Here is a 27,771-nt window from a genome sequence, read left to right as displayed (position 1 = left end):
AAATACAATATTAATAATATTATACAATGATAATGCAATAGTGTGTGTGTGTGTGTGTGTGTTCTGCAGCTCTGTCATTCTGTGTTTGTCCTGGAGAAATGATTCTGACATCACCGGTTTAATACCAGGAAAAGTAAATCTGTTGAGTTTATTGCTCACACAGCAGACGGTCGGATAAAATACATTCATCGCTCCATTCTCTTTTCCAATGCAGCACATACTACCGCATAATTAATCTGTAATCTGTTAATCTTTCAAATGTATGCAGGCCATTACTTAACTGAGCAAAATATAGAATGACATCTGTTCTAAATTGTCATGAGGGGAGCAAAATAAATAAATAAGTGATAATTTGACCAAGAATTAGCCGCGGAAATAAACTGCAGGGAAGAGAACCATGGAGATTAAGAGAAGCCGGAGACAGCAATTGTTGAAATGTGGTGTGAAAAAGTCCCATCACACACACACGTGACCAAAATAATTCACATACTATCATCACACGGGGAGTACATTTTAAATCCATTAAAACACCACTTGAAAAGGTCATTGCTTTCGAATCACTTTTTTGTTTGGCTCCAAGGAAACAGGGAACTCAGCATTTCTCCAAAAATACATGGCTTTCTCCTTGGAATAAAATTCTTAAAAGTAGCAGCCCCCGTGTCTGCGTGGGTTTCCTCCGGGTGACTGTCTGTGAGGAGTGTGGTGTGTTCTCCCTGTGTCTGCGTGGGTTTCCTCCGGGTGACTGTCTGTGAGGAGTGTGGTGTGTTCTCCCTGTGTCTGCGTGGGTTTCCTCCGGTTGACTGTCTGTGAGCAGTGTGGTGTGTTCTCCCTGTGTCTGCGTGGGTTTCCTCCGGGTGACTGTCTGTGAGGAGTGTGGTGTGTTCTCCCTGTGTCTGTGTGGGTTTCCTCCGGGTGCTCCGGTTTCCTCCCACAGTCCAAAAACACACGTTGGTAGGTGGATCGGTGACTCAAAAGTGTCCGTAGGTGTGTGTGTGTGTCTGTGTTGCCCTGTGAAGGACTGGCGCCCCCTCCAGGGTGTAATCCCGCCTTGCGCCCAATGATTCCAGGTAGGCTCTGGACCCACCGCAACCCTGAACTGGATAAGGGTTACAGATAATAAATGAATGAAAGAAAAAGTAGCAGCTAACTGGTTTCAGTGATGACATACAAGTCAACAGGTACGCACAAGCACGTGGTCATACTGATCACAGCAGAATACACTTAGTGCAGTCTGAGGGCTAATGGGTCACAGAGGCCCCGGGAAAGTGAATGTGACCTGGACTCAACATTTGATGCTACGCTTCTGTGGAGCTGTATATGCTGTAGTTTTAAAAGATGCAGGAAGGTCATGCTAGTCATGTATGTATCTTTACACTTATATAGAGCCTTTCTAGACACGCAAGGATGCTTTACAATCAACACTGCTCAGAACACTCAATCCACACACACACACACACACTGTTGAGAAGCAGCAGCCAAACTCGCACAGCGTACTCTCGACCAGGAACAACCGTCCACCTGGAGGACTGCATCAGGACAGAGGCACACACACAAACAGACATTCATTCACATACACACTCATTCACTCACACACCAGGACATTTTATTAGAGAAGCCAATTCACCTACCCTCCATGTTTTCGAACTATGGGAGGAAACCGGAGCCCCCGGAGGAAACCCACGCAGACACAGGGAGAACATGGAAACTCCACCCAGATGGGACTTGAACCCAAGATCCCAGCGCTGGGAGGCGAACGTGCTCACCACCAAGCCACCAGTGGCGCCTAGTCATCCTCCTAGTTTAATAACACTGTATTAGGGGGAGATCTAAAATCTCAAATACTGTGTTAAACAATAACACTTATCGTAACAGTTTATATAATGGTTTCCTAAACCGAACACATCAGTCTGATGTTTTTATCACTTTTCTTTTAGAAGTGTCAGTAAACGCCGGAATTGGCAATGACTAAAAATTTTGGGGGGCTTCCAAAATAGCCGTTAATAAGTGATTATGCCAATTACATTCTTCAGCAGTAGGACAGAGAGTGTGAGTGAGGACCAGCTGTATTCCTGAATGAATTGAGAAATGTGCTTAAAGAATATTCCTGTCTTCAACATGCTGAGTAATAGTTTAGTAATTCAGTGTTGTCCACTGAACAGAAGCAAATCTGTGCTCACTCTAAATCCTCTGGCTGCTGCAGTACACACCACAAGCTGCCACACACACACGCACACAGAGAGAGAGAGAACAATTTATAGCCCCTCCACATGGACGTTAGCACAAACCAAACATTTTTAGCTCTCCTCCAGCTCCATCAGAGAAACAACGTCCTTACAGTGCGGTAATTCCACCCGCTCTGTGGTGTCTCCTGGACAACTGAAGAAAAGGGTGACAGGGGGCTAACAAAGTATGCAGAGCCACAAATGGAGTAAGTGGATCTGATAAAATGCCCAATGAGTGTACTTTAATGTTTTGGCTGATTGATACTTTTAGGCATTAACCGAGTGAAGCTGAGGTCATTAGTTTCAAGGAGCATTAGTGCTTTCATAAATACATCAAGGTAAATAAACGAGGGGCGGGGCAGCAACTATAAAGCATTACCTCAGTTACATCTCAGAGTGAACAGAGAAAGGGACGTCTGCTGCTGTAAAGCCTTCATAGACAATACCCTTAGAACAGTGGCTTGAATTTTTGCCTGTTTTACTTGCTTTAAAATGTACTTCAGTCTGTGCATTCAGTTGCATTCTCAACACAAAATTATATAAAATGATCACCAACGGAGAGAATACGAATAACTATAGACCTAAACTGAATGTTTTAAACACAATTTTACATTTATGAGAACATAAATTTACAATAAAAAACAAGAGGTCAATGTAATATCAGCTATGTGTTTTTTTTTTTTTTTTAAAGGCTCCAGGTAAAAACAGCGTGGCGCCGAGGGCCGGTCACGGCGGCTCTTTGCGCTTGTAGCAGTGAAAGAGGGGTGGCGCTGTGTTAAACCCTGTTTTAGGGCTGTAATGATGTGAAGAACGGCCATGTTTTCCTTCAGCTGAGTGTTTTCTTCACGTGTACAGAATTCTCACTTAGTTTTTCTCCATTGTTGCCTCTGGATTTAGTCGTTCTGGACTCCGGAGTAATTCTCGGGCTTGGTCTCGGCGTGTTTTTCTCGTTCTTGTTTTGCACTTTTTATAATAAAATCCAAATTGCTCACGTCTGTCTTTAGCCTTTGCTTACATCCAGTAACCAACTGAAACTGGTCTTTCTTTACACGGATTTCTCAAAACTGGGGGATCTCTTTCCCTTCCTGGGGAAAAAAAAAAAGAAGAGGAGGAAGACCGTCCCCTTACAGACGTAATGAACTACAGTGTATGTGTAGCACGTTGTATATTTCTACGACACAAATGAACTGCATTGGGGCATAATTATGATGTGTGAGAAACATTATGCCATTTACACATAAAAACTTTAGATTTTCAGTTACGCGTACATTACGTAAGTAGTACATTTATTAGGTCATTTGGAGTATCACCTCTTACTGCTTCACGTACCACTAGTGATACGCGTACCACAGTTGGAGAACCACTGCCCTCGTGCCTTTCCAGTTCTCATTACAAGGCTCAGTTGAGAAAGACTGCTAAAGCATATTCTGCTACTATACGAGCAAACAAATATTTGGCGACGTGTGTTTCCCAAACAGGAATTTGACCTTGTGACCTTGTGAATGTTCAGTTCAAATCTGGGCTCTGTGCCTTGTTAGTAAACGTGTCAAAGTGTCCTGAGGGGCTGCGCGAGTTTGTCAACAGACAGTGAACACACACACTGGTCCTATAAAGATGGAGGGATGAATCAGAGAGAGAGAGGTGTGAGGATGGAGAGATGCCCTTAAAGGCAAATCTGTCTACTCTGTGTCCATCTCAGAAACGTCCTTGGGCTTTTTACACTCATAAGACCAGGTTTCATTTACTTCACAGGAGAACAATCTGTAAATCAGGAGAATAATCCTGAAATCTAAGGCTGGGATTAGGACACTACTTCAGTCACATTAAAAAAGGACTCTTTGGCTACAGACTATAGGCAAAAAAAAACAATGTTGCTGCTCAATATTTCAGTAATACCGTATCATATGGTGACCAGGTGGTGCTGCAGGTGGCTGTGAGGAGTTCTCCCTGTGTCTCCGCGGCTCCTCTGCTTCCAAAGACAGAGCAACAAGAGAGACGGCTCTTTCTGCACGGTCTTCTGCTCACAGAGATGGAGCTGCAGCAGCTCTTTCTCCCCGTGGCCCCTCTGCTCCCAGAGACGGAGCAGCACAGTCACTCCGCACAGATCAGAATGAGCTGCAAATGTGCAAAACAGTGCTGCCAAAGTCATGTTCGCTTCTTTTTACGTTTCATTTACTCCTTTTAATGAACCCCTGAACCAAGATAACAGAACTGATTGCTCTATTCAAACTGTAAACACAATGTCGTATGAATGTATGACAGTGGAACCATGAAATGGCAAAACGTCACACATGGGGACACACTTAAACGGATTTATCATACGAACAAGCAAAACAGGAAGGAGAGAAAAACAACCATCACAGACCAAGGGGAAATAGTCCAGACACGAAGGGAACAAACTCAATGAGTTCATAATGGTTAGAACTAGAGTGGTATATTCACACACACTGTATTCAGACCTCACTGACATCACTTCCTTCATAGGAGGAGCTTAGAGGGAAGGTGGTGTGTTCTATGTATGGTGTGATCAGGGGTTCAGTGTAGCTCTGCTGCATCCATGGCACCTACCTATATCTCGCTACTACTCCGTAATAAAAAGTAAAAAAAATTTCAATTTTTGAAAGTTTTGTCTTTTTTTGAAACTACACACTCCACGACAGTCTTAGTATTAGGTGCACAGCTATTACACACTCAGTGTTGATGGGTGAACACTCCTGTGGATCGGATCAGAGGGAGAATTTAAGTGCAAACTATGCAGAATAAATACAGATGATGTTTGATTTCAGTGTACGTTGAGGAGACCCAGCTCAGGTCGGCTGTGCATATGCAACTATAAGTTAGTTAGGAGTGTGGTGTGATTTCCCTGTGTCCGTGTGGGTTTCCTCCGGGTGACTGTCTGTGAGGAGTGTGGTGTGTTCTCCCTGTGTCCGCGTGGGTTTCCTCCGGGTGACTGTCTGTGAGGAGTGTGGTGTGTTCTTCCTGTGTCTGCGTGGGTTTCCTCCGGGTGACTGTCTGTGAGGAGTGTGGTGTGTTCTTCCTGTGTCTGCGTGGGTTTCCTCCGGGTGACTGTCTGTGAGGAGTGTGGTGTGTTCTTCCTGTGTCTGCGTGGGTTTCCTCCGGGTGACCGTCTGTGAGGAGTGTGGTGTGTTCTTCCTGTGTCTGCGTGGGTTTCCTCCGGGTGACCGTCTGTGAGGAGTGTGGTGTGATCTCCCTGTGTCCGCGTGGGTTTCCTCCGGGTGACTGTCTGTGAGGAGTGTGGTGTGTTCTCCCTGTGTCCACGTGGGTTTCCTCCGGGTGACTGTCTGTGAGGAGTGTGGTGTGTTCTCCCTGTGTCCGCGTGGGTTTCCTCCGGGTGACTGTCTGTGAGGAGTGTGGTGTGTTCTTCCTGTGTCTGCGTGGGTTTCCTCCGGGTGACTGTCTGTGAGGAGTGTGGTGTGTTCTTCCTGTGTCTGCGTGGGTTTCCTCCGGGTGACTGTCTGTGAGGAGTGTGGTGTGTTCTTCCTGTGTCTGCGTGGGTTTCCTCCGGGTGACCGTCTGTGAGGAGTGTGGTGTGTTCTTCCTGTGTCTGCGTGGGTTTCCTCCGGGTGACCGTCTGTGAGGAGTGTGGTGTGATCTCCCTGTGTCCGCGTGGGTTTCCTCCGGGTGACTGTCTGTGAGGAGTGTGGTGTGTTCTCCCTGTGTCTGCGTGGGTTTCCTCCGGGTGACTGTCTGTGAGGAGTGTGGTGTGTTCTCCCTGTGTCTGCGTGGGTTTCCTCCGGGTGACTGTCTGTGAGGAGTGTGGTGTGTTCTCCCTGTGTCTGCGTGGGTTTCCTCCGGGTGACTGTCTGTGAGGAGTGTGGTGTGTTCTCCCTGTGTCCGCATGGGTTTCCTCCGGGTGACTGTTGGTAGGTGGAAAAAAAAAAAAAAAAAAGTGTCCATAAGTGTGTGTGTCTGTGAAGGACTGGCGCCCCCTCCAGGGTGTATTTCTGCCTTGCGCCCAATGATTCCAGGTAGGCTCTGGACCCACTGCGACCCTGAACTAGATAAGGGTTACAGATAACGAATGAATTGCAAGTGAACAAGAATAAGCTGCTTAGTGTTCAGTTCTAGAGTGGTCCTGGTAAGGGTGGTCCTGAAGGTCAAACTAGAATGTTTACTGTAACGACAGCATTCAATGGATTAATAATTATGCCATTCATAATCTTTTCAGACACAAGTTTGTGGCATTTGTTTAAGATTGTCTTGCAATATTTTGATTAAATGAGTACACCAACAGTTATTCATAAACACTGGCCAGGATTCCCACAGCACTGACTACAATTTAGGGTCATTTTATAACTTCAATTATTGGGATAAATTATAAAATATTTGGGCTATGCACCAATACTAAATCCTTTTTTTATATGTTTCCTACAAAAGAAAATAGAATAATGATTGTTTGATATCTTTCAGAAACAGTCAGACAGATTCAGCAGTCAAACGTGATGGTGACAGTGCGATGGTGCGGGGAAGCGTTTCTGCTGAAGGGCTTGAGTAACAAGCTGTAACTGACAGAGCCATAAATTCAGCTGAAAATCCTGCAGAACGACATCCAGTCATCGATCTAAATCCAGCATCTGAAGATGTAGCACAACTGGGTTATGGAGCAAAATCTTAAGCACAGGAGCATGTCCACTTCTGAATGGTAAATAATAACAACAGTGTGTGGCCTAAAAGGCCTGGCCTAAGTCTTGCCTTGAGTCCCACTGACTTGAACATAACATAAACAGGCATTTGATGTGTTAAAATCAGCAGGAAGAACAACAGAAACTTTAAAAAAGGTGGATCAAAGTTCCTCCAGAGGAATGTAAAAGGCCGGTATTGAAAGGGAATGTCTGGGGTTGTGGGTAATCAATGTGTTCAGCACTGATATGGGTGATCAATAGACACGTTCCTTTAAAAACAACTGTTCGTGCTGCTTTATGATCTCCGTGTCTTGAATTACACTTTATACGAGGGTCTGAAATACGTAGCAGGACGATTATGCCAAAGTAGAGCCAATACTTTTAATTAGTGCTGTATAATATAACTACCATCAAGGTTTATGTTGTTTATGTCTTTATTAATGGCCTTAAAATATAATATAATGAACATTCCTCTGACAGCATTTGTAATGGAGGGAGAGAGAGAGAGAGAGAGAGAGAGAGAGAGAGAGAGAGAGAGAGAGAGAGAGAGAGAGAGAGAGGAGTGTGTGTGTGTCAGCCTTAGTGCAAGGTCAGCTTCCATAATGCACAGCAACTTTAATCCGTGTAAATCCCTTTTAAAAAGCTTCCTTCTGCCGTTTACACAGAGTTGACAAACCTGTGTCCCACCATTACAGCTCCCACCCCCCCCCCCACACCCCCAAACATCTGGCCCCAGTCAAACATCCGCTATCAGCTAGAGACACACATTTAAAGCTGCATCTAACATTTATATCTATGAACAAATAATGTAATTAATTAATGCACACTGCTATGACTCATCTCGTATTCCTAAGCATGGCTTACAGCACACATCCAAACGTTTGGGCTCTCCCACCATTTCTTCTGAAATCAAGTGTGCTATTCAGGAGGGTGACGTCTGTACAGTTCAGGGCAATCTTTCAGTAGATGTCCTAACATTGCTGTAAGGATATGACAGAACCCAGCTATGAGAACATTAGAGAGGGGCCAGGTACTAATTATGACTCATGGATGATTCATTTTAGATGACTCTGATTCACCCCAAACGTGCTGGATGGAGATCTATCACTCCAGAAAAATCACAGGCCCACTGCTCCATGGCCCAATGCTGAGGACCACCCCCCCTCCCCCCCATGTTCTAGCCCATATTTGGCATTGAGTAAGATGACCTCCCAATTATATTTGTCAGTGCATTTCTATGGAGTGTACACAAACACAACTGAACACAACCCAATGTCTATGTCAGCAGTGGGTGCACATTAACTAATTAAGAGTCTGACCATTGATGAAGGGCTAGGGGATGACCACCACTGACAACAAGGCAGAGGTACAAGGGAGGGGTTTCTGATAAAGTGGCCAGGGAGTGTGTGTGCCATGATAACACACAGACTAGGATAAGCCGCATTACACAATTAAGCGAAGCTGACAGACATTGTGATGACAGGACAAACTTAGCTGGACTTAACCTCATCCGCCTCCTGCTCAAACACACTCTCGGCTTCTCTCCGTCTCACACAGAGTTCGCTGCGCGGATTAATCCTGTCCTCGAGTAGTTTAATTAAATAGTGATACCAGTGGATGTAAAAGTTGCTACAAAAAAGCCTCAAGTCCAAAAACATTCAGATCATAGTGTTCTCCACAGAACTGCAGTGGAACTTCCTACAGCCTCCAGCTTCTTTCAGCACAGAAACCGAAGTGTGATCCACTCGACTGAATAAATGAATGAGAGATTCGTACACTTTACACAGCGCTTCTTCTAGACACTCAATGCATTTTACATTCTCTGGAACATTAGGCAGTCACCATCAGTGTGCACTGTTCACTTAATGATGCTGTGCCAGTACATTCACACTATTCATTCAGTACAGCGTCCCTGTCACTACACAGACCCCCTGACGGCCCCAACACCTCCACGATCAGTCACCAGCGAAGCCTTCCCAGGAGCTCTAACCTGCTCCAGGAATCATGGGATTCCTCTAACCTCTGATCATTTTAGTCTAAAACAAATCTAAAGCTCTAAAGTAAAATAAAGTCTTTCTAATCCTACCGAGTGTGTGCGAGAGAGAGGTGGCCATGGCATCAGTGTGGAACATACCCACATACCCCAATAATCTAAATATAATGAAGCTAAAGAAAAGTACTTCAGTGAAAAAGGAACCCATATGTAGGCGTGCAGGCTCTGTTTCTTCCTGTCACACTACAGCCGCAGAGTGTAATTCACTTCATCAGCACTATCCTGAAAACAAGTTTGAGGAGGTGGTCCTACCCTACTCCAGAAGTTACATAGTGCAGTCTCTGCAGTGCTGAGCCCCGAGTATCAAAGGCAGAGACTATAATTTGAGCTCTGTGGTGTGTCACAATTATTTTGAAGCTAAAAATACTACCTAGTGTTTCTTTAAACTGTAAACTGATGGCCAAACATCACCAAACAGCAGGCGCAGCAGGTAGTGTCGCAGTCACACAGCTCCAGAGACTGTGTCTGTGAGGAGTTGGTGTGTTCTCCCTGTGTCCGCGTGGGTTTCCTCCGGGTGACTCTCTGTGAGGAGTGTGGTGTGTTCTCCCTGTGTCCGCGTGGGTTTCCTCCGGGTGACTGTCTGTGAGGAGTGTGGTGTGTTCTCCCTGTGTCTGCGTGGGTTTCCTCCGGGTGACTGTCTGTGAGGAGTGTGGTGTGATCTCCCTGTGTCTGCATGGGTTTCCTCCGGGTGCTCCGGTTTCCTCCCAAGCTCCAAAAATACACGTTGGTAGGTGGATTGGTGACTCAAAAGTGTTTATAGGTGTGAGTGAAAATAAGTGTGTTGCCCTGCAAAGCACTGGGGCCCTCTCCAGGGTGTGATCTTGCCTTGCGCCCAATGATTTCAGGTAGATTCCGGGACCCAACGCGACCTTGAATTGGATAACGGATCACAGACAATGAATGAATGAATGAAAAAAAAAAAACATCAATTAAAAAAATTAAAATAAAATGAAAGAAAGGTTTGTAGACCCCCCTTAATATGTGATTGACACTTCAACTGTGCACACGCAACCTGTGTAATCTACACTGAGATTACACCCCACCAATCCAGCACTGGGTTGTAGAGAAGTGGGACTGCATTCTCTGGAGAGCTGGAGGTCCATCCAATACTTTTGGTATGAGTTTGGGTGGTGCTTGTGATCTGGACCTCACTGATAGCTGTGACTGACAATTTGCATAAAGCCTTGGCAGTAGAAGCTGCAGCAAAGTGAGACAAAGCACCCATTAATACCCTTTATTACAGAAGAAACTTTAGATTTCTTCATATTGTGTAGGTACTACCCAACATTCTGGTGTTCTACAGACATAAGCACAAAAAAAGCACATCCTCTCCCATCATCTGATTACAGTGATGCAGTATCTCAGCTGCGGTATAATGGAAATCCCTGGGGATTAGCATTGCACACAGACCAGTGCAGCTTGGCTAAAACCTGGGCCTTATTGTTAAAACTGTCTGCTCTAATACTGCATAAGAATATCAATTCCACTGCTAAAGTCTGAACACTCAATATCTCCCCAGAGCCAAATACAAACTCTTTATGATTCTGCAGAATGTGGCATCTCTGCCAAGTAACAAGCAACAAAAGAAAGTCAATTGCTAGAATAGAGCTACTGTGAAGTCCACCTTAAAAGGGCTTTACAAAGTACATTCGTAACTGGCCAGAGTCACACAAGGCAGCAGGGGAATGAAATATGAGCACGGCCAGAAAAAGAAGGCTTAGTTAGCTGGAAATCTTGGCCTTCCTGATAAATAGGAATGACACAGCTAAAAATAAATCAAAGCTGAAGGACACGGTATTTACAACGATAAATGTGTCACGGCTCTGCTGAAACACTGAGCAGAAATGTTAACCTAAGTTAGAGAGCTAATTTATAAAGCCTTAGGTTCTCAGACCCAAGAAAAAAAGTCACATGTAATGTGCAGGTGCACCTTAATGTGTGTATGTTAAAACCCACCAATCCACACACTGGGAAAAAAGACCAGCAAAGACTGTTTTGTGTGATCAGCCCAAGTCTGCAGAGACTTTAGAAATGTCCCAAACTGCCCTCTAAGCCTGTCCAATCACAGCGCTGTACCTTAGTGTTTAATTTAAAATCAGAGAAAAACCAGGATAAGTGCAGAGAAATAAGAGCAATGATTAACATGGAGAAAGTGAGAACAGAAGAAAGAGAAATGAGTGAAAATGACTAAAATCAAAGGCTTCTGCTTTGACCGCATTCATTATAACCTCATTCATTCATCTGTAACCCTTATCCAGTTCAGGGTCGCGGTGGGTCCAGAGCCTACCTGGAATCATTGGGCGCAAGGCAGGAATACACCCTGGAGGGGGCGCCAGTCCTTCACAGGGCAACACACATACACACACACACACATTCACGGACACTTTTGAGTCACCAATCCACCTACCAACGTGTGTTTTTGGACTGTGGGAGGAAACCGGAGCACCCGGAGGAAACCCACGCAGACACAGAGAGAACACACCAACTCCTCACAGACAGTCACCCGGAGGAAACCCACACAGACACAGGGAGAACACACCACACTCCTCACAGACAGTCACCCGGAGGAAACCCACGCAGACACAGAGAGAACACACCAACTCCTCACAGACAGTCACCCGGAGGAAACCCACGCAGACACAGGGAGAACACACCACACTCCTCACAGACAGTCACCCGGAGGAAACCCACGCAGACACAGGGAGAACACACCACACTCCTCACAGACAGTCACCCGGAGCAGGAATCGAACCCACAAACTCCAGGCCCCTGGAGCTGTGTGACTGCGACACTTCCTGCTGCGCCACCGTGCCGCCCCATTATGACCTCAGAACCGTTTAATTTTGAAAAACAGGGTAGAATGTGTCCCCTTCATGAATATCACACAAACAATATTTTCCTCCTCCTGTTTCAGCCTATCCCTGTTGTCACAGGCATGGAGACGGATCAGCAGGGCTCCAGTAACATTTAAAACAAACATCAAAAATCAGTTTGCGTTCTGTTTTGATATGTGCAGGGGTAGTGTTATCAAAAGTAGCTTTGCTGTTTTACGGACACCCAAGCGATGTGGAAGAACTGTTCTCAGTGGTGGTAATTATGAAGCAGATGTCAGAAGAGAGCTAAACAACATGTTAGTCAGTGGTTGGACTCTGGTTTGGACATGAGAGTCTCTCCTCACAATCCGTCTAAATTTGCATGATCTCCTGACAGCGCTTGCAAAAAGTATTTCCATGACAACAATGGCATTACTCTGCAGCAGCATGTTTGTCAACTCCTGTTTGTCAAAAGATGCTTAGCAAATCAAAAAAAACGTGAGCTGACATCACGCCTGAAAAACTAAAATGGTGTCTGCCATTAGGCTCTGTACCATCAAACTAAAACCTCTATGTAGCACCTATGACTTTTACCACAGAAACATATGCACTCAGGTTCTCTCTGTTCCGGGGGCATAAGACAAAGTCTGGCTTGAATTTTTGCGGCGTTAAATTTACATTCTCAACACAAAATTATCTAAAATAATTACTAATAAAGAGAACACAAATAACTAGGTGTAAACGGAATGTTTTAAACACAATTATATATTTATGAGAAAATGTTAAATTTATGGGCAATAAGATTTTTGAAAGAAATAAAACGAGAAGAGGTCAATGTAATATCAGTTGTGTGTTTTTTTTAAGGTGAAAACAGCGTGGCGCCGAGGGCCGGTCACAGCAGCTCTCTGCGCTTGTAGCAGTAAGTGAAGGTTTTAGGGCTGTAATGATGAAGAAACCTCACGTTTTCCTTCAGCCGAGTGTTTTCTTCTGTTTTGTCTTCACGTGTACAGATTTCTCGCTTAGTTTTTTCTATTTATTTATTTATATTTTCAACTTAGTCGTTCTGGACTGGAGTAGTTGATTGTTTTTCTCGTTTTTGCTTTGCCCTTTTAATAATACAATCCAAATTGCTCACGTCTGTCTCTAGCTTTAGCTTACGTCCAGTAACCAACTGAAAAAAGGTCTTTATTTACATGTGTTTCTCAAAACTGTGGGATCTCTTTCCCTCCCTGGTCGTGTTAGTTGGCGCTCCTCTGAGGAACGGAGAGGGCGGGCGCTAACGTATGGTTTTAAGAGTCTATTGAGGAAGATGGGAGCAGAGCCAGTGAATACTCTGAAGGCCATCATTAGTGATTTAAATTTGATGCGAGCAGCTAAGGGTAGCCAATGCAGCTCAACCAATAGGGGCGTGACATGTCCCTAAAAGCTCCTCCCACAACGTTACTGCATATTGTTTTAATAATATTAAAATAAAACATCTTTTACTATGGATGCTATCTGGGACAGAGCTTGTATTTTCCAGACGTCAGAAGCTCCTACCTTTTAGTTTCCCAATGGATTGTGGGACAATCGTGTCCATCGTTACTGTACTAAAAAAAATAAATGACTAGTTCCAAGTATGCACTGTGGATTTATCAGTATACTCATCTCTGTTTCAGTGCAATATCAGGACAGGGATTAGTCCAGTCACATTTGAAAATTGTCATACGTCATGTCTGTTCATGATATAGATCTATCACATTAGCAAGAAGAGCTGATTCAACACCTAAGCTGCTGCTGTGCAGAGATGTCCGGGTTTGTCCTGTACTGCAGCACCCTGTACATAGAGGCTCTGCAGAATTAAAAACGGCTTCCTGTTCCCGCAGCCTTTGCACCACGTTTTGTTCTTTATAACAAAGAGCCGGGGGTGTGATTTAAGCGGCTCCTGCAGTGAATGTGGAGGCGGTTTACTCTTCTGAAGAGAACGGATCAATAAAGGAACGTAAACAGAGTCACGAAGCGATTCCTCCCGCATCCCGGTGGCCCTCGTTTTCCTCAAACATCACGTTCGGCAGAGAGGGCCATGCTAATGTTATTTCAAACAAAAGGACTGCCTTCATTTAAGTGCGAGGTTTAAGAAAAAAAAGGAGGAATGCTCTCAAACTGTGATCTTTTATGTAACGAGGCCAAAAAACACAAGAAACAAACAAAAATAAGGCGCAGAGCCACCACTGAGCTCTGTTTGTCTGTGCGAGTCTGGCCTCGTTTAGAACCATTAGGGAAGCGAGGAACACATGGCATGAGCTGCGGAAGAAAAGCCTTACATAACCCATACACCCATACACACACAACCCAGAAACAATCGCTCTCTCTCTCACACACACACTTCCAAAAAAGCATGAAACACTGGACCCAGGCTATAGTTAGCTTTTGTTTTGCTCCTGAATTGGGAAGTTGCATCAAAAGCGAGCTGATCTCTGGGACTCCTTAAACACGGTGTGTTGTGTACTTCTGTGGTGTGTGATAAGCAGCACGCTTTACTCACCGGGGAATCGCTTGACTTGTTGGGTGAGGTTAAGCTGGAAAAAGCACCCATTTGAGCTTTGAATTACCCGGAGTGTAACAGAGTACATACATTCTATATTTATACACAGATAACACCAGGTTTCATTCAGAAGAAATGCATTTAAAAGTTCCCTTCCCTTCAGAAATGACGACATAACTTCATAATATTAAAAAAATAATAATAAATCACTTGTTGAGTGGATGTTAACATTAAATATAGGGATCTGGAGCCCACCAATCCACACACTGTGAAAAGAGAACAACCAGTCACTTTATCATCGGACGGAGAAATGAGAGCACTGATTAAATATGGAGAAAACAAGACCAGAGAAGAAAGACAACTGAGTGAAAACGACTAAAATCCAGCGCGTCTGCTCCTCACTCCTGGGCTCCTGCCTTGAACTGAGCTGTGGCTCATTCTCATTTAAAGAAAACAGCCGCTGAAACAGGCCGTTCTGACAGGGCTGTTTAGAAATGAGGAGAGCATTGCTGTGGGGTTTGATCCTTGTAGTATTTTGTCAACAGCAGCTCACAGATGTTTCATTCAGACCCCAGAACTTTATATAACGCATTTGAATGAGACATTACACTTTAATAATCCATTCCTTTGCACCAAATATCTAGTTCCCACGCATTAGTAAGTCATCCATGTTACCAATGTTCGTGTGGAAGGGAGCTCACCAGCAGAGCTGCTCCACCAGGTGTCAGAGGGAGGCAGTGACTTCTCTACCTCACCGGCAATGACCGAATTAGAGTGAGAAAGGGATTCTGACTGCAAATCTGCAACTGACACAACAGAGAGAGTCTTTAAAAGGTGGGAAACAGTGTTAGACAAGGCTTTTTCTGGAAAAACGGCTCAGTCTAATGAGGAGCCATTAAGGGAAAACAAATGTTATTTAAGCCATAAATCTTATAAACTGCATATTGCCTGTACAGCACTAGCAGGCAGCATACGACAGAGAGAGAAATAGGAGCTGGTGAAGGAGAGAGTGCAATATGTACTCAGCATGATTCTCAACACAGAGAGAGAGAGGAGAGAGAGAGAGAGCGAGGAGCGAGAGAGAGAGCGAGGAGCGAGAGAGAGGAGCGAGCGAGAGAGAGAGAGAGGAGCGAGAGAGAGAGAGAGAGAGGAGCGAGAGAGAGAGAGAGAGGGGAGCGAGAGAGAGAGAGAGAGGGGAGCGAGAGAGAGAGAGAGAGGGGAGCGAGAGAGAGAGAGAGAGGGGAGCGAGAGAGAGAGAGAGAGGGGAGCGAGAGAGAGAGAGAGAGGAGCGAGCGAGAGAGAGAGAGGAGCGAGCGAGAGAGAGAGAGAGGAGCGAGAGAGAGAGAGAGAGGGGAGCGAGAGAGAGAGAGAGAGGGGAGCGAGAGAGAGAGAGAGAGGAGCGAGAGAGAGAGAGAGAGGAGCGAGAGAGAGAGAGGAGCAAGAGGAGCGAGAGAGAGAGAGAGAGAGAGAGAGAGAGAGAGAGAGAGAGAGAGAGAGAGAGACTGGGGGCGGGGGTTATCCCAAGAGATTACAGGCAAGATTTCGACTGTGTAATCTTGTCAACTGGCACTCTTTAAGAGAGCTTGAAAAGTTAATGGGGTACACAGTAACTCTGCACAGCGAAAGCCAGACGTCGTGAAGAGCTAAACCCATCTGTGGCCTAATGCTGTGACAAAATGCACAAACAGTGGGGAAAAAAATACAAATAAGAGAATTTCTCTGCAGAACTTCAATCCAAGAACTGGCTTCACAGGCAGTTTATTAAAATACTAACAAACCCTGAGGAGACCAACACTGCAACTAGAGCTAATATGCAGCACAATTTAAATAAAGATGTAACTGTTGACCAAAGACATTCAGTCGGAATAAGGCCTGCGGCAAATCAGACGGCTGTGAGTAAATCTGCTCCTCCCACACCCCACCCGCTACCACCTACCATATGGCACAGCTGAGTATGACGTACTGAAGTCTTCCATTAAAAAGGACAATAGCAACATTTTTACTTTTTAATACAAATACTTTTCCCAACAATTTAGTCTACAGTCTATATGTGAAAATTCAGCTGCAAAGATACAGTTTCAGATCCTTAATTTGTGATGTTACACAAAGTCATGCATTTATCCAGGCACTCTAATATCCTCAGGTTAACCTGCTGATGATAATGTTTCTAGAACAAGGCACAAAACAGTCCAGTGCACTAAAAACTGTTATTTACACGTCAATTGTAAAAAAAAATATGGAACAATGAAAAAGGAGTGTGAAATTGTGCATAAATCACTCAAATATTCAATCATTGTATATAAGTGGTTTTCCAGTTCAGGGTCGCGGTGGGCCCGGAGCCTACCCAGGATCATAGGGCGCAAGGCACGAACACACCCTGGAGGGGGCGCCACTCCTTCACCAGAAAACACACACTTACACATTCACTCACAACTAAGGACACTTTTGAGCCGTCAATCCACCTACCAACACGTGTTTTTGGACCATGAGAAGAAACCGGAGCACCTGGAGGAAACCCACGCGGACACAGGGAGAACACACCACACTCCTCACAGAGAGTCACCCGGAGGAAACCCACGCAGACACAGAGAGAACACACCACACTCCTCACAGACAGTCACCCGGAGGAAACCCACGCAGACACAGGGAGAACACACCACACTCCTCACAGACAGTCACCCGGAGGAAACCCACGCAGACACAGGGACAACACACCACACTCCTCACAGACAGTCACCCGGAGGAAACCCACGCAGACACAGGGAGAACACACCACACTCCTCACATACAGTCACCCGGAGGAAACCCACGCTGACACAGGGAGAACACACCACACCCGGAGCGGGACTAGAACCCACAACCTCCAGGTCCCTGGAGCTGTGTGACTGCGACACTAACCTGCTGCACCACCGTGCTGCCACATTCAGATATTATAAATGAAAAACATAACATTGCCCCTTTAATGAAATCATACTGCAGCATTTATGTCAACCAGATTATACAGTAACTCCCAGAGGCTGACAGTTATAGGATAATCTGCAATGTCTTTACAACAGACTGAATTTAATGCCAAGGCTTCTGTTGCCTATAAATAAACAACACAGACGTAACTTCAGAGAGGCGGAAAGAGCAGCACTACATCAGCCGTCTCCTGGCTGGACTTAAGCTGGATTAAAAATGCTTCAAGAGCACTGTGAAGTTACTGCAGGACATCAAACACCCTGCCGGGAACTTTCTGTTCGTTCTACACCAGCCAGCAGTGACAAAATGAGCTTCATTTCTAATGAAAAACAGTTTCTCTGTGTGGATTTAAACATATCTCTATAAAAACCAATGTTATGGCTGATCGATGTAAGCACAACTTTCCCAAAATACTGTTACCTTAGTTTAAACCTGGCTCACCATGCGTGCCCTTAGATCCATGCCACAGCTGCTGTTCCACATGTTCAACTTAATCAATCTGAACTCATGCAGAGAGGGGATCCTCACAGTCCACTGGTGTTAACCCTCATTTTTCATATCGTCACTGACCTCCAGCTCCAGTCTAAACTTTATTTCAGGAAACATTTATACTTCAGGTCCCTGGGTCTGAACCAAAGCAGAAAATTATATTATGTGTTCACACACATTAAACAAAAAGGTCCCCATCACTCAATTGCTAGCAAACACGGGTGTCTGCGAGCGAACATAACAAAACTGGGTGGATAGTGTTCTCCTCCAAGCGTGTTAAGCTATATTTGTGGAGCCATTCTGAACCCATTGTCTAACTTTCATTCATCCATTTTCTGTAACCCTTATCCAGTTCAGGGTCGCGGGGGGTCCAGAGCCTACCTGGAATCATTGGGCGCAAGGCAGGAATACACCCTGGAGGGGGCACTAGTAACATTGATCTTTTTTTTTTTTGGTTATTTACCCGTTCACAGGCTTGCTAGAATAATAAGAACAGCTACAAAATACATTCATTTTCCAAATATAAGAGAATATCAAGTTCATCAGATTAAAGAAGGTACATTAACAATGAATATTCCCTCTCAAAGAGTGTTTAAATTAACCTTCTGAGGACTTTTATTCATACAAAACCAAGTAAATTGTATAACCAGATGTAATAAAAGTCCTTAAGGGCCAAACACTAAACATTCATTCATTCATTCATTCATTCATCTGTAACCCTTATCCAGTTCAGGGTCGCGGTGCGTCCGGACCCAACCTGGAATCATTGGGCGCAAGGCGGGAATACACCCTGGAGGGGGCGCCAGTCCTTCACAGGGCAACACACACCCCTACGGACACTTGAGTCATCAATCCACCTACCAACAAGTGTTTTTGGACTGTGGGAGGAATCCGGAGCACCCGGAGGAAACCCACGCGGACACAGGGAGAACACACCACACACCTCACAGTCAGTCACCCAGAGGAAACCCACGCGGACACAGGGAGAACACACCACACTCCTCACAGACAGTCACCCGGAGGAAACCCACGCAGACACAGGGAGAACACACCACACTCCTCACAGACAGTCACCCGGAGGAAACCCACGCAGACACAGGGAGAACACACCACACTCCTCACAGACAGTCACCTGGAGGAAACCCACGCAGACACAGGGAGAACACACCACACTCCTCACAGACAGTCACCCGGAGGAAACCCACGCAGACACAGGGAGAACACACCACACTCCTCACAGACAGTCACCCGGAGGAAACCCACGCAGACACAGGGAGAACACACCACACTCCTCACAGACAGTCACCTGGAGGAAACCCACACAGACACAGGGAGAACACACCACACTCCTCACAGACAGTCACCCGGAGGAAACCCACACAGACACAGAGAACACACCACACTCCTCACAGACAGTCACCCGGAGGAAACCCACGCAGACACTTGGAGAACACACCACACTCCTCACAGACAGTCACCCGGAGGAAACCCACACAGACACAGGGAGAACACACCACACTCCTCACAGACAGTCACCCAGAGGAAACCCACACAGACACAGAGAACACACTACACTCCTCACAGACAGTCACCCGGAGGAAACCCACGCAGACACAGGGAGAACACACCACACTCCTCACAGACAGTCACCCGGAGGAAACCCACACAGACACTTGGAGAACACACCACACTCCTCACAGACAGTCACCCGGAGGAAACCCACACAGACACAGGGAGAACACACCACACTCCTCACAGACAGTCACCCGGAGGAAACCCACGCAGACAGAGAGAACACACCAACTCCTGCAAACACTAAAAAAGAATAACTAAAAAGTAATTAAATCCTGAATTGCTTCTTTTTGCTTTAATATTGTAATGGAAAGCTGTAAATGTGATTAGACAGGGCCTAGGTGCTTTGCCGTCTAGTGATCTTTATGATTTCACATTGACTTTCACTGATATTTACAAAGAAATGTGAAAATGTGGCATCGCTTTAAAACCTAACCTCAGCCAGTGCCTCAGTGTCCAGACGAGGGGGTTTCAGCCGACCTTGCCTCGGGACTCACATTCATCCTTTATAATTAAATCCCCAACCAAAAGCAATTTAACTTCCTAACACTTCTAATTTATCCCACAAATTGAACGATGTAATAACAGCCACGAGAGCACCTTGCGCTTTATGCTAGCACCTGAAATGTATTTATTTAATAGGTCATTTTCATAAAAGCCCATTTGAGTATGGAGCCTGTGTGAGCAGAACACTACTAATCAGCTATAACTAAATGTATTGTGCAAGGCTGTGACTGACTAGCATTAGCCAACGAAATGCACAATCAGTCTGAGAAGAAACTGGTCAATTCCTGTCCTCATTACTCTCTGTTTTAGCAAGACTACTAAACCCTCAACATCATCAAAGCTAAATAATGCTTGCCAACAGCCTTGTACATTGAGGGCACATCCATACAAAGGGTACAAGGCCTGCAAGTGCAAGTAATGGCATTAGTGACAAAGCAGGTTGTAAGCTATATGCCTCCACACAAAAGTAATCTCTTTGTAGGTCTAGTCAACATATCTAATATTCCTCATTATGAGACTGTCATAAGAATATGCAGTATTCTTTTAGTATAACAGGTAGTGTCACAATCACACAGCTCCAGGGACCTGGAGGTTGAGGGTTCGAATCCCGCTCCAGGTGACTGTCTGTGAGGAGTGTGGTGTGTTCTCCCTGTGTCTGCGTGGGTTTCCTCCGGGGGACTGTCTGTGAGGAGTGTGGCGTGTTCTCCCTGTGTCTGCGTGGGTTTCCTCCGGGTGACAGTCTGTGAGGAGTGTGGCGTGTTCTCCCTGTGTCCGCGTGGGTTTCCTCCGGGTGAATGTCTGTGAGGAGTGTGGTGTGTTCTCCCTGTGTCTGCGTGGGTTTCCTCCGGGTGACTGTCTGTGAGGAGTGTGGCGTGTTCTCCCTGTGTCTGCGTGGGTTTCCTCCGGGTGACTGTCTGTGAGGAGTGTGGCGTGTTCTCCCTGTGTCTGTGTGGGTTTCCTCCGGGTGACTGTCTGTGAGGAGTGTGGCGTGTTCTCCCTGTGTCCGCGTGGGCTTCCTCCGGGTGACTGTCTGTGAGGAGTGTGGCGTGTTCTCCCTGTGTCCGCGTGGGTTTCCTCCGGGTGACTGTCTGTGAGGAGTGTGGCGTGTTCTCCCTGTGTCCGCGTGGGTTTCCTCCGGGTGACTGTCTGTGAGGAGTGTGGCGTGTTCTCCCTGTGTCCGCGTGGGTTTCCTCCGGGTGACTGTCTGTGAGGAGTGTGGCGTGTTCTCCCTGTGTCCGCGTGGGTTTCCTCCGGGTGACTGTCTGTGAGGAGTGTGGCGTGTTCTCCCTGTGTCTGCGTGGGTTTCCTCCGGGTGACTGTCTGTGAGGAGTGTGGCGTGTTCTCCCTGTGTCTGCGTGGGTTTCCTCCGTGTGACTGTCTGTGAGGAGTGCGGTGTGTTCTCCCTGTGTCTGCGTGGGTTTCCTCCGGGTGACTGTCTGTGAGGAGTGTGGTGTGTTCTCCCTGTGTCTGCGTGAGTTTCCTCCGGGTGCTCCGGTTTCCTCCCACAGTCCAAAAACACACGTTGGTAGGTGGATTGGTGACTCAAAAGTGTCCATAGGTGTGAGTGTGTGTTGCCCTATGAAGGACTGGCGCCCACTCCAAGGTGTGTTCCCGCCTTGCACCCAGTGATTCCAGGTAGGCTCCGGACCCACCGCGACCCTTAATTGTATAAGCTGTTTGAGACAATGAATGAATGAATTAATAATATTGTGGTTGTACCAAATAAGAGAGGAGCTGAGGAGCTCATAGGGGAGCTGCTCTTTCTGTTTTGAGGGGTTAATTTAGGGGTTTAAAGTTGTTGTTTTAGTGAGATAGCGTGTTGTGAGGGGCTTCACTGTCCAGGAGAAGGGGATCTTTGGGCATGTGGTGCCCCTGCATCTCCCTACCCAGCAAGCCCAAATTGCTGCTTGTTCACTTGCCACCTTCTGCCTAGTGCCCTTTTAATTTAGCCCCTGTGCTAAATGAAGGTTGCTTGTTGCAGTAATGAATCAGTCTCATTATCCCACTTCCGGTGACACCACAATGTAATACGTATTAGAAACAGACAAGATTTAGGATATTTTCACTTAATAAAGATATCATTTTTTTAGTGCTGCACGACGTATCACAGTATTGTAGTTAGTTGAGTTATTATCAAAACAAGCAGCGAACCACAGGACTAGACTATAGTATTAATTAATACAAGAGCACAGACTGTAATTATGAGAGACGTTTGAATGTTTTAATTGGAGAAGCCTCGTTTCTTACCGGGCTCAGTGCAGTTTTTCTCCTTCGTGTCATTAACAGGGACAAAGGCCATCAATCTTCTCCCCCAGTGTTCATGAGACATCACTTCTCCATCTACGATCATACCATGACCTGAAAAACAGAATACAGTCATCAATGCATTTATATACCACCACCCAGTCACAGTGAAGTCACAAGGAGTGTTTCTAGGGCACACAGTTTGTAGCTCTATGCATGAGGCACTTTAAAGGGCAAATCAAAGGTGAGTTATACAACCATTTCCCAGCTCTCTAGGTACATTACCAATTATGACCTCTAATTCATATTGGGGATTTTGTATGCAGACCCCCAAAGTAATTAGTAAATTCAGCTATTTTATGTTACGACCTCTGAACAACCACTAGAGAAAACTCTGGAGAAGCTGCACATGAGCCTTACGTCAACACAATCTCGTCTAAGCCCTGACAAGATAGTTAAGCCTCCCAGCACTGGCCTGTGTAACTTTGCAACTTCATTCTATGGAGTGATGGAGCTCAATACACTATTTCTGGGATACGTCGGAATGGAGACTCTGATCCAGAATTAATTTAACATCTGTACCTGCTTTCACTAATATTTAATGTGGCATTCCATGTGAATCCTTCCCAGAGAAGCAGAAGTGGTTACAGCAGTGTGTCACGTTGTGGGTGTGGTGCAAGGAACAAAAGGAGATGGAAGTAATTGCAATGAAATGCAAGGACCAGGAAAGAAACAAGAATATGAACTAAGCAAAGACACAAACCAATAGACAAACAGATTACTAAACAAAGAGACAAACCAAGACAGTAACAAGGGCTGAAACGACTATAACCTAGAACAGACAAGATAAATCAGGTACTAAACCTCACGTAGAAATAAGGAAACTCAGATACAAACCATGGTCACAGAAGAAACCAACAAGGCTACCTTAACTCAGACCACAGCACTAAGTATAACACAGAAATTGAAAACAAGCTAGATATATAAAGACGGGGGGGCGGGGCTTAAGTTTCGGCATTAGTTTTGCCTGACGTAAACAAGGACTACTTACTGACCAATTAAATGTTTACAGAGAAGGTTATCGACCAATAACGGTAGCTCTACAGTCAGACCGTCCAATCAGATGAAGATTTTAGGCTACTTCACCACGCCCCCTTCTCACTCAAGCGAACCAATCGGAGTAGGGGAGGGCGGGACTAGTTTGTGAACGAAACTTCTCGAAGTTCTATGTAAGCTCTAGAAAAACAAAATCCCGGACGTTTGTGAAATTCCGGCCGGACATTTTTTTAAGTCTAAAAAAGAGGACATGTCCGGGTAAAAGAGGACGTCTGGTCACTCTAGACTTAAACTTTACTAAGGACTACAAGTGAAGAAACAAACAAGACTAAGCTAAACAATAAAGACAGAAACAGATACACTACTAAACCAAAGGTTAACTCAGAAGACTATAGACAAAGGAACACACTAAAGTACAAGCACTAAAACTCAAGACACAGAAGATACCTAAAACATGAAAAGGCAAAGCTAAGACTATGAAATAACTCTTCACAAAAGACAAACCAGATTTGAATACAACAATTCAAATGGCAGACAAACGCCAGAAAGCTACAACATAGACCATAAAAAGACACACAAAACAAGACCCAAGACACACCTGAACTCCAATCACAAGGGCAGGCTGATCACATGACCAGGGAACAACCATAAACTTAGACCAGACAGGGAACAGCACTATTTTAATTCATGTAAATTTCAGTACTGTATGGTTGTGCAGAAGAGATGGCTTCTATCGTAATCTGCAAACAGGTTTTTTTTTAGTTTGTTTGTAGTTCAAAAGCATATAGTGACATGTTTTAAATGTCATCTTTGAGCAGATGTAAATTTACAATAAGGTGACCAGACTTCCTCTTTTACCCGGACATGTCCTCTTTTTTAGACTTAAAAAAATGTCCGGGCGGAATTTCACAAACCCCCGGGATTTTGTTTTTCTAGAGCTTACATAGAACTTCGAGAAGTTTCGTTCACAAACTAGTCCCGCCCTCCCCTACTCCGATTGGTTCACCTGAGTGAGAAGGGAGCGTGGTGAAGTAGCCTAAAATCTTCAGATTGGACGGTCTGACTGTAGAGCTACCGTTATTGGTCGATAACCTTCTCTGTAAACTCCAGTGTCCAGACCCAAATTAAGCCTAAGCACAAATGCTAAAACCCCAATGCCCAGTGGCAAGTGTGGGCTAGAAGGGAATAACACTCCCTGTTATTGGGCTGAGGAGCAGTGGAACTGTGTTCTCTGGTGTGAGATAACTCTATGGGATGGGTTGGAGTGCTGTTTGTCTCCTAGAACTAATCACCCAACATCAGTGCTTGACTTTACTAATGCCTTTGTAGATGAATGCCATCAGAACCTCACCAAAATGTTCCAGCATCCAGTGTAAAGCTTTCCTAGAACAGCAGAAGCTCTTACTGCAGCGAATGGTGACAAATATTGGATGTAGAGGTTTCCACCATCTTTGGACCATGTTGTGCATGTGACTGATGAAATGCTGGACGATACCTGATTTTAAACATGTCATTTGTCAACTGTCCAGCCAAGTCACTTACGTATATAGACATGCATTAATAAAAACTAATTTAAATCTCAGTTTATCCATATTATTATTTCTGTAAATGAAAGTTTAGAAATAAGCGAGAATGTGTTTTATAGCTGCTGCTTTACTTTCAGTACACACCTGACCCCAATCATAGGGCTTTCTACTTGCAAATCTTTTGCACTAACGACCAGTGTGACGTTTTCTGTCCCAATCCTGAGCCTCAGCTCCCTCCAACACATGCCCGGAATATGGATCAGCCTTAATGGGGCAATTAAGCGATGACAGGTACAACGAACAGCCACCCAGGACGCTCTGCAGACGCCCATCAATCACTCAGCGCTATTTTCTGTGCCATAACCTTCACTTCCCACCGCCCTCTCCCTCCCTCTCCACATGTTAGCATCACGCCCCACAGGCAGAGTCAGGGGAAGCGGGAGGGGGTTGAGTGACTGGAGCGAAATTTGCTTCATTAACAGGTGTATAATTTGGCCCAAAAGTTCATGTACGCAATTTTTCTCTAAACGTCAAGTAACGGAGTTCTGAGGTTAATGTAGATGCCAAGAAAAGCTAACAACCACAAACACGTTTACCGTTCCATACTGGAGCACCCTTCCTAAATTTAGTAATCCTTTCTAAAGTTATGAAACGGGCATTCCTAAATATTGCTATTGCTGAAATGCTTGCTGTATGTGACTCTCCACATAAAACCAAGGGCAAATCAGAAGTAAATTCACTCCTCACTACCATGCCCTAGGCAAAAAATAAACAAATACATAAACTGTTAGAAACTGGATATGTTTAAAATTCCAACATTTCCGAGGTTGTAAGGGAATCACAAAAATGGATATTGCTGCATCAAGCTAGCAGTCCTACACAAGTAAATCACATTGCACAAAAGACACTTCCCAGTCTTTTTCTGGTGGTTTTTTTGTTTGTTTGTTTTTGCGATTTCTATCTAACAATTAGAACATAGATAGCCTCCATGTTGTAATAATATCAATAGGGTAGGTGTCGTAGTCACAGCTCCAGGGGCCCGGAGGTTGTGGGTTCGATTCCCGCTCCGGGTGACTGTCTATGAGGAGTGGGGTGTGTTCTCTCTGTGTCTGTGTGGGTTTCCTCCGGGTGACTGTCTGTGAGGAGTGTGGTGTGTTCTCCTCGTGTCCGCGTGGGTTTCCTCCGGGTGACTGTCTGTGAGGAGTGTGGTGTGTTCTCTCTGTGTCTGCGTGGGTTTCCTCCGGGTGCTCCGGTTTCCTCCCACAGTCCAAAAACACACGTTGGTAGGTGGATTGTCGACTCAAAAGTGTCAGTAGGTGTGAATGTGTGAGTGAATGTGTGTGAGAGTCACAGTGCTGCCCTGTGAAGGACTGGCGCCCCCTCCAGGGTGTATTCCTGCCTTGCCCCTAATGATTCCAGGTAGGCTCTGGACCCACCGCGACCCTGAACTGGATAAGGGTTACAGATAATGAATGAATGAATGAATGAAAGCCAGTGTAAAGGGCTTTTTCAAAGTAATTTTGGCTCAGATTAAGTTGCAAACTAAAAATTGACAAAAGTTATTCTTTAGAGAGCCATGATTTAAAAAGCTAATTAAATGACATGTATTGCTATTTCAGTTTATAAAATAGTGTATTTATTTTATTTCCTGCTTAGGGAGCCATTTTCTTGCGTGTGCGCCACTGTTATGAAGATGGGTAACCTAGAAGGGATTAGGGAGCCATTTTGGTCACAGCCTTTATTTTGTGTCTGCTCATGTGGGCCCCCTAGTGTTCTGGAAGGCTAGGCCCAGAACTTTAAGACCAATATCAGGAACCTAGACCACTCTCTACTGAAATTCTCAGTTGTCCATCTGTTGTTCAGTGGTTGTGTTTGATTTGGCTCTTTTCTGGCAGTGCCCTTCACAGAGCCATCAATCAAATGGAAGTCACGAAGGGGACATGGGTGATTTAGAATTATTCCCTTTTGTCCAGATCTGAAAAAAGTCTATCCCGACAGATAGTGGATTGATTGAGAGAGAGAGAGAGAGAGAGAGAAGTGATGGAGGTTTCTTGTGCCTTTGATCATCCTCTCTTGGATCATTACAGGTGCGGTCGGGAGAGTGACAGAGCGCCATCAGTGCTGCTCACACACCCAGAGGGTCTTTCATCATGTCACTGCCATCATGAGACAAAGGAGAGGGGCCATTACTGACAATAAAATCTTAGCCTTCAGTTTCTCCTGCAAGATAGCAAGGTTAGCATACTCTGTCTCTCACTCTCTCTCTGTCTCATATATAAAATCATCCCCTGCATAATCTTTTAAGCTTCTTGTTTTTTTAATGTAATTAACAGAAGCCCTTCTGTGGTTGCCTCTCTGATACACGGAAGGCCACTTATGGCTCTGAACGCACAGCTGTGGTGACCACAGGGCAGAAGAGCAGAGAAAAGTGGACGTCAGGGACAATTTCAGGACAGGGATCAGGTTATCGAGACTATTCTACCGGGGAAAACGGTCATTTTGCTGCTTAGTTGCGCTATGCCCAGTCTGAGAGTAGCACAGCGCCACCCGCAGGCCAGTGATTAAGAACCAAAGGGCAAAACCAAGTCTTCTCACACAGACCTGGGCTCTGAACCCACAAATTTGTGTTAGCCAGATTACACCATTACTATTCATGTTTACATTTATGGCATTTGGTAGACACATTTATCCTGAGGAAACAGTGCCAGGGGACTGCTGCACTGCACCAACCACTAGCAGCCACCCAGCAGGTTTTATACATAAGTCAGGTTTAATGGGGAAAGACAGGGCTTGACCTTGAACTTAAACCAAACCAAGGGTTTAGATTTGGATTGCCAAGAATAAACCTGGTGCGGTATTTTAAGACACTGGCTTTCTTAGCTTAGCCCCAAAAAAACTCAGCTTGTCCAAGAACTGGGGGACTTTTACACAATCCTGAAGTTAACTGAGAAACCCTGTTCCATTCAAACATCTTCCAGATTTCATCCTTGTGCTTAAATCAGGACACAAAGACAACACAGTGTTTGACCTTGGATTTTAACCATTTGACTTAAAAGTAATATATTTGACATTCTGCCACTAGAGGTCACACCAGAGCACCAACATCTCAGACCACAACAAATGCTATGTATTCAACCACGCCATTCCCTTCAGCCATGCCT

The 27,771-nt window shown here is 45.2% G+C and overlaps 1 protein-coding gene across 3 annotated transcripts in view; it reads right to left on the bottom strand.

Annotated features, from left to right (window-relative positions):
- The window catches only part of slc24a4b (solute carrier family 24 member 4b), a 62,420-nt gene that overhangs the window by 30,295 nt on the left and 4,354 nt on the right, over positions 1-27,771 (bottom strand). For all 3 annotated transcript variants that reach the window (XR_010803814.1, XM_066676122.1, XM_066676123.1), the window contains exon 2: positions 22,032-22,142. Coding sequence is in view for 2 of the 3 variants with exons in the window: in XM_066676122.1 (XP_066532219.1) it covers positions 22,032-22,142 (111 nt within the window). In the remaining variant the exon portion in view is untranslated. The remainder of the gene's footprint in view (positions 1-22,031; positions 22,143-27,771) is intronic.

This window comes from Hoplias malabaricus, chromosome 7 (genome assembly GCF_029633855.1).
Source record: "Hoplias malabaricus isolate fHopMal1 chromosome 7, fHopMal1.hap1, whole genome shotgun sequence".
Classification (NCBI taxonomy): Eukaryota; Metazoa; Chordata; class Actinopteri; order Characiformes; family Erythrinidae; genus Hoplias; species Hoplias malabaricus.
Note: the sequence above shows the minus strand (reverse complement) of the source record. Positions and strands in the feature narration are given on the sequence as shown.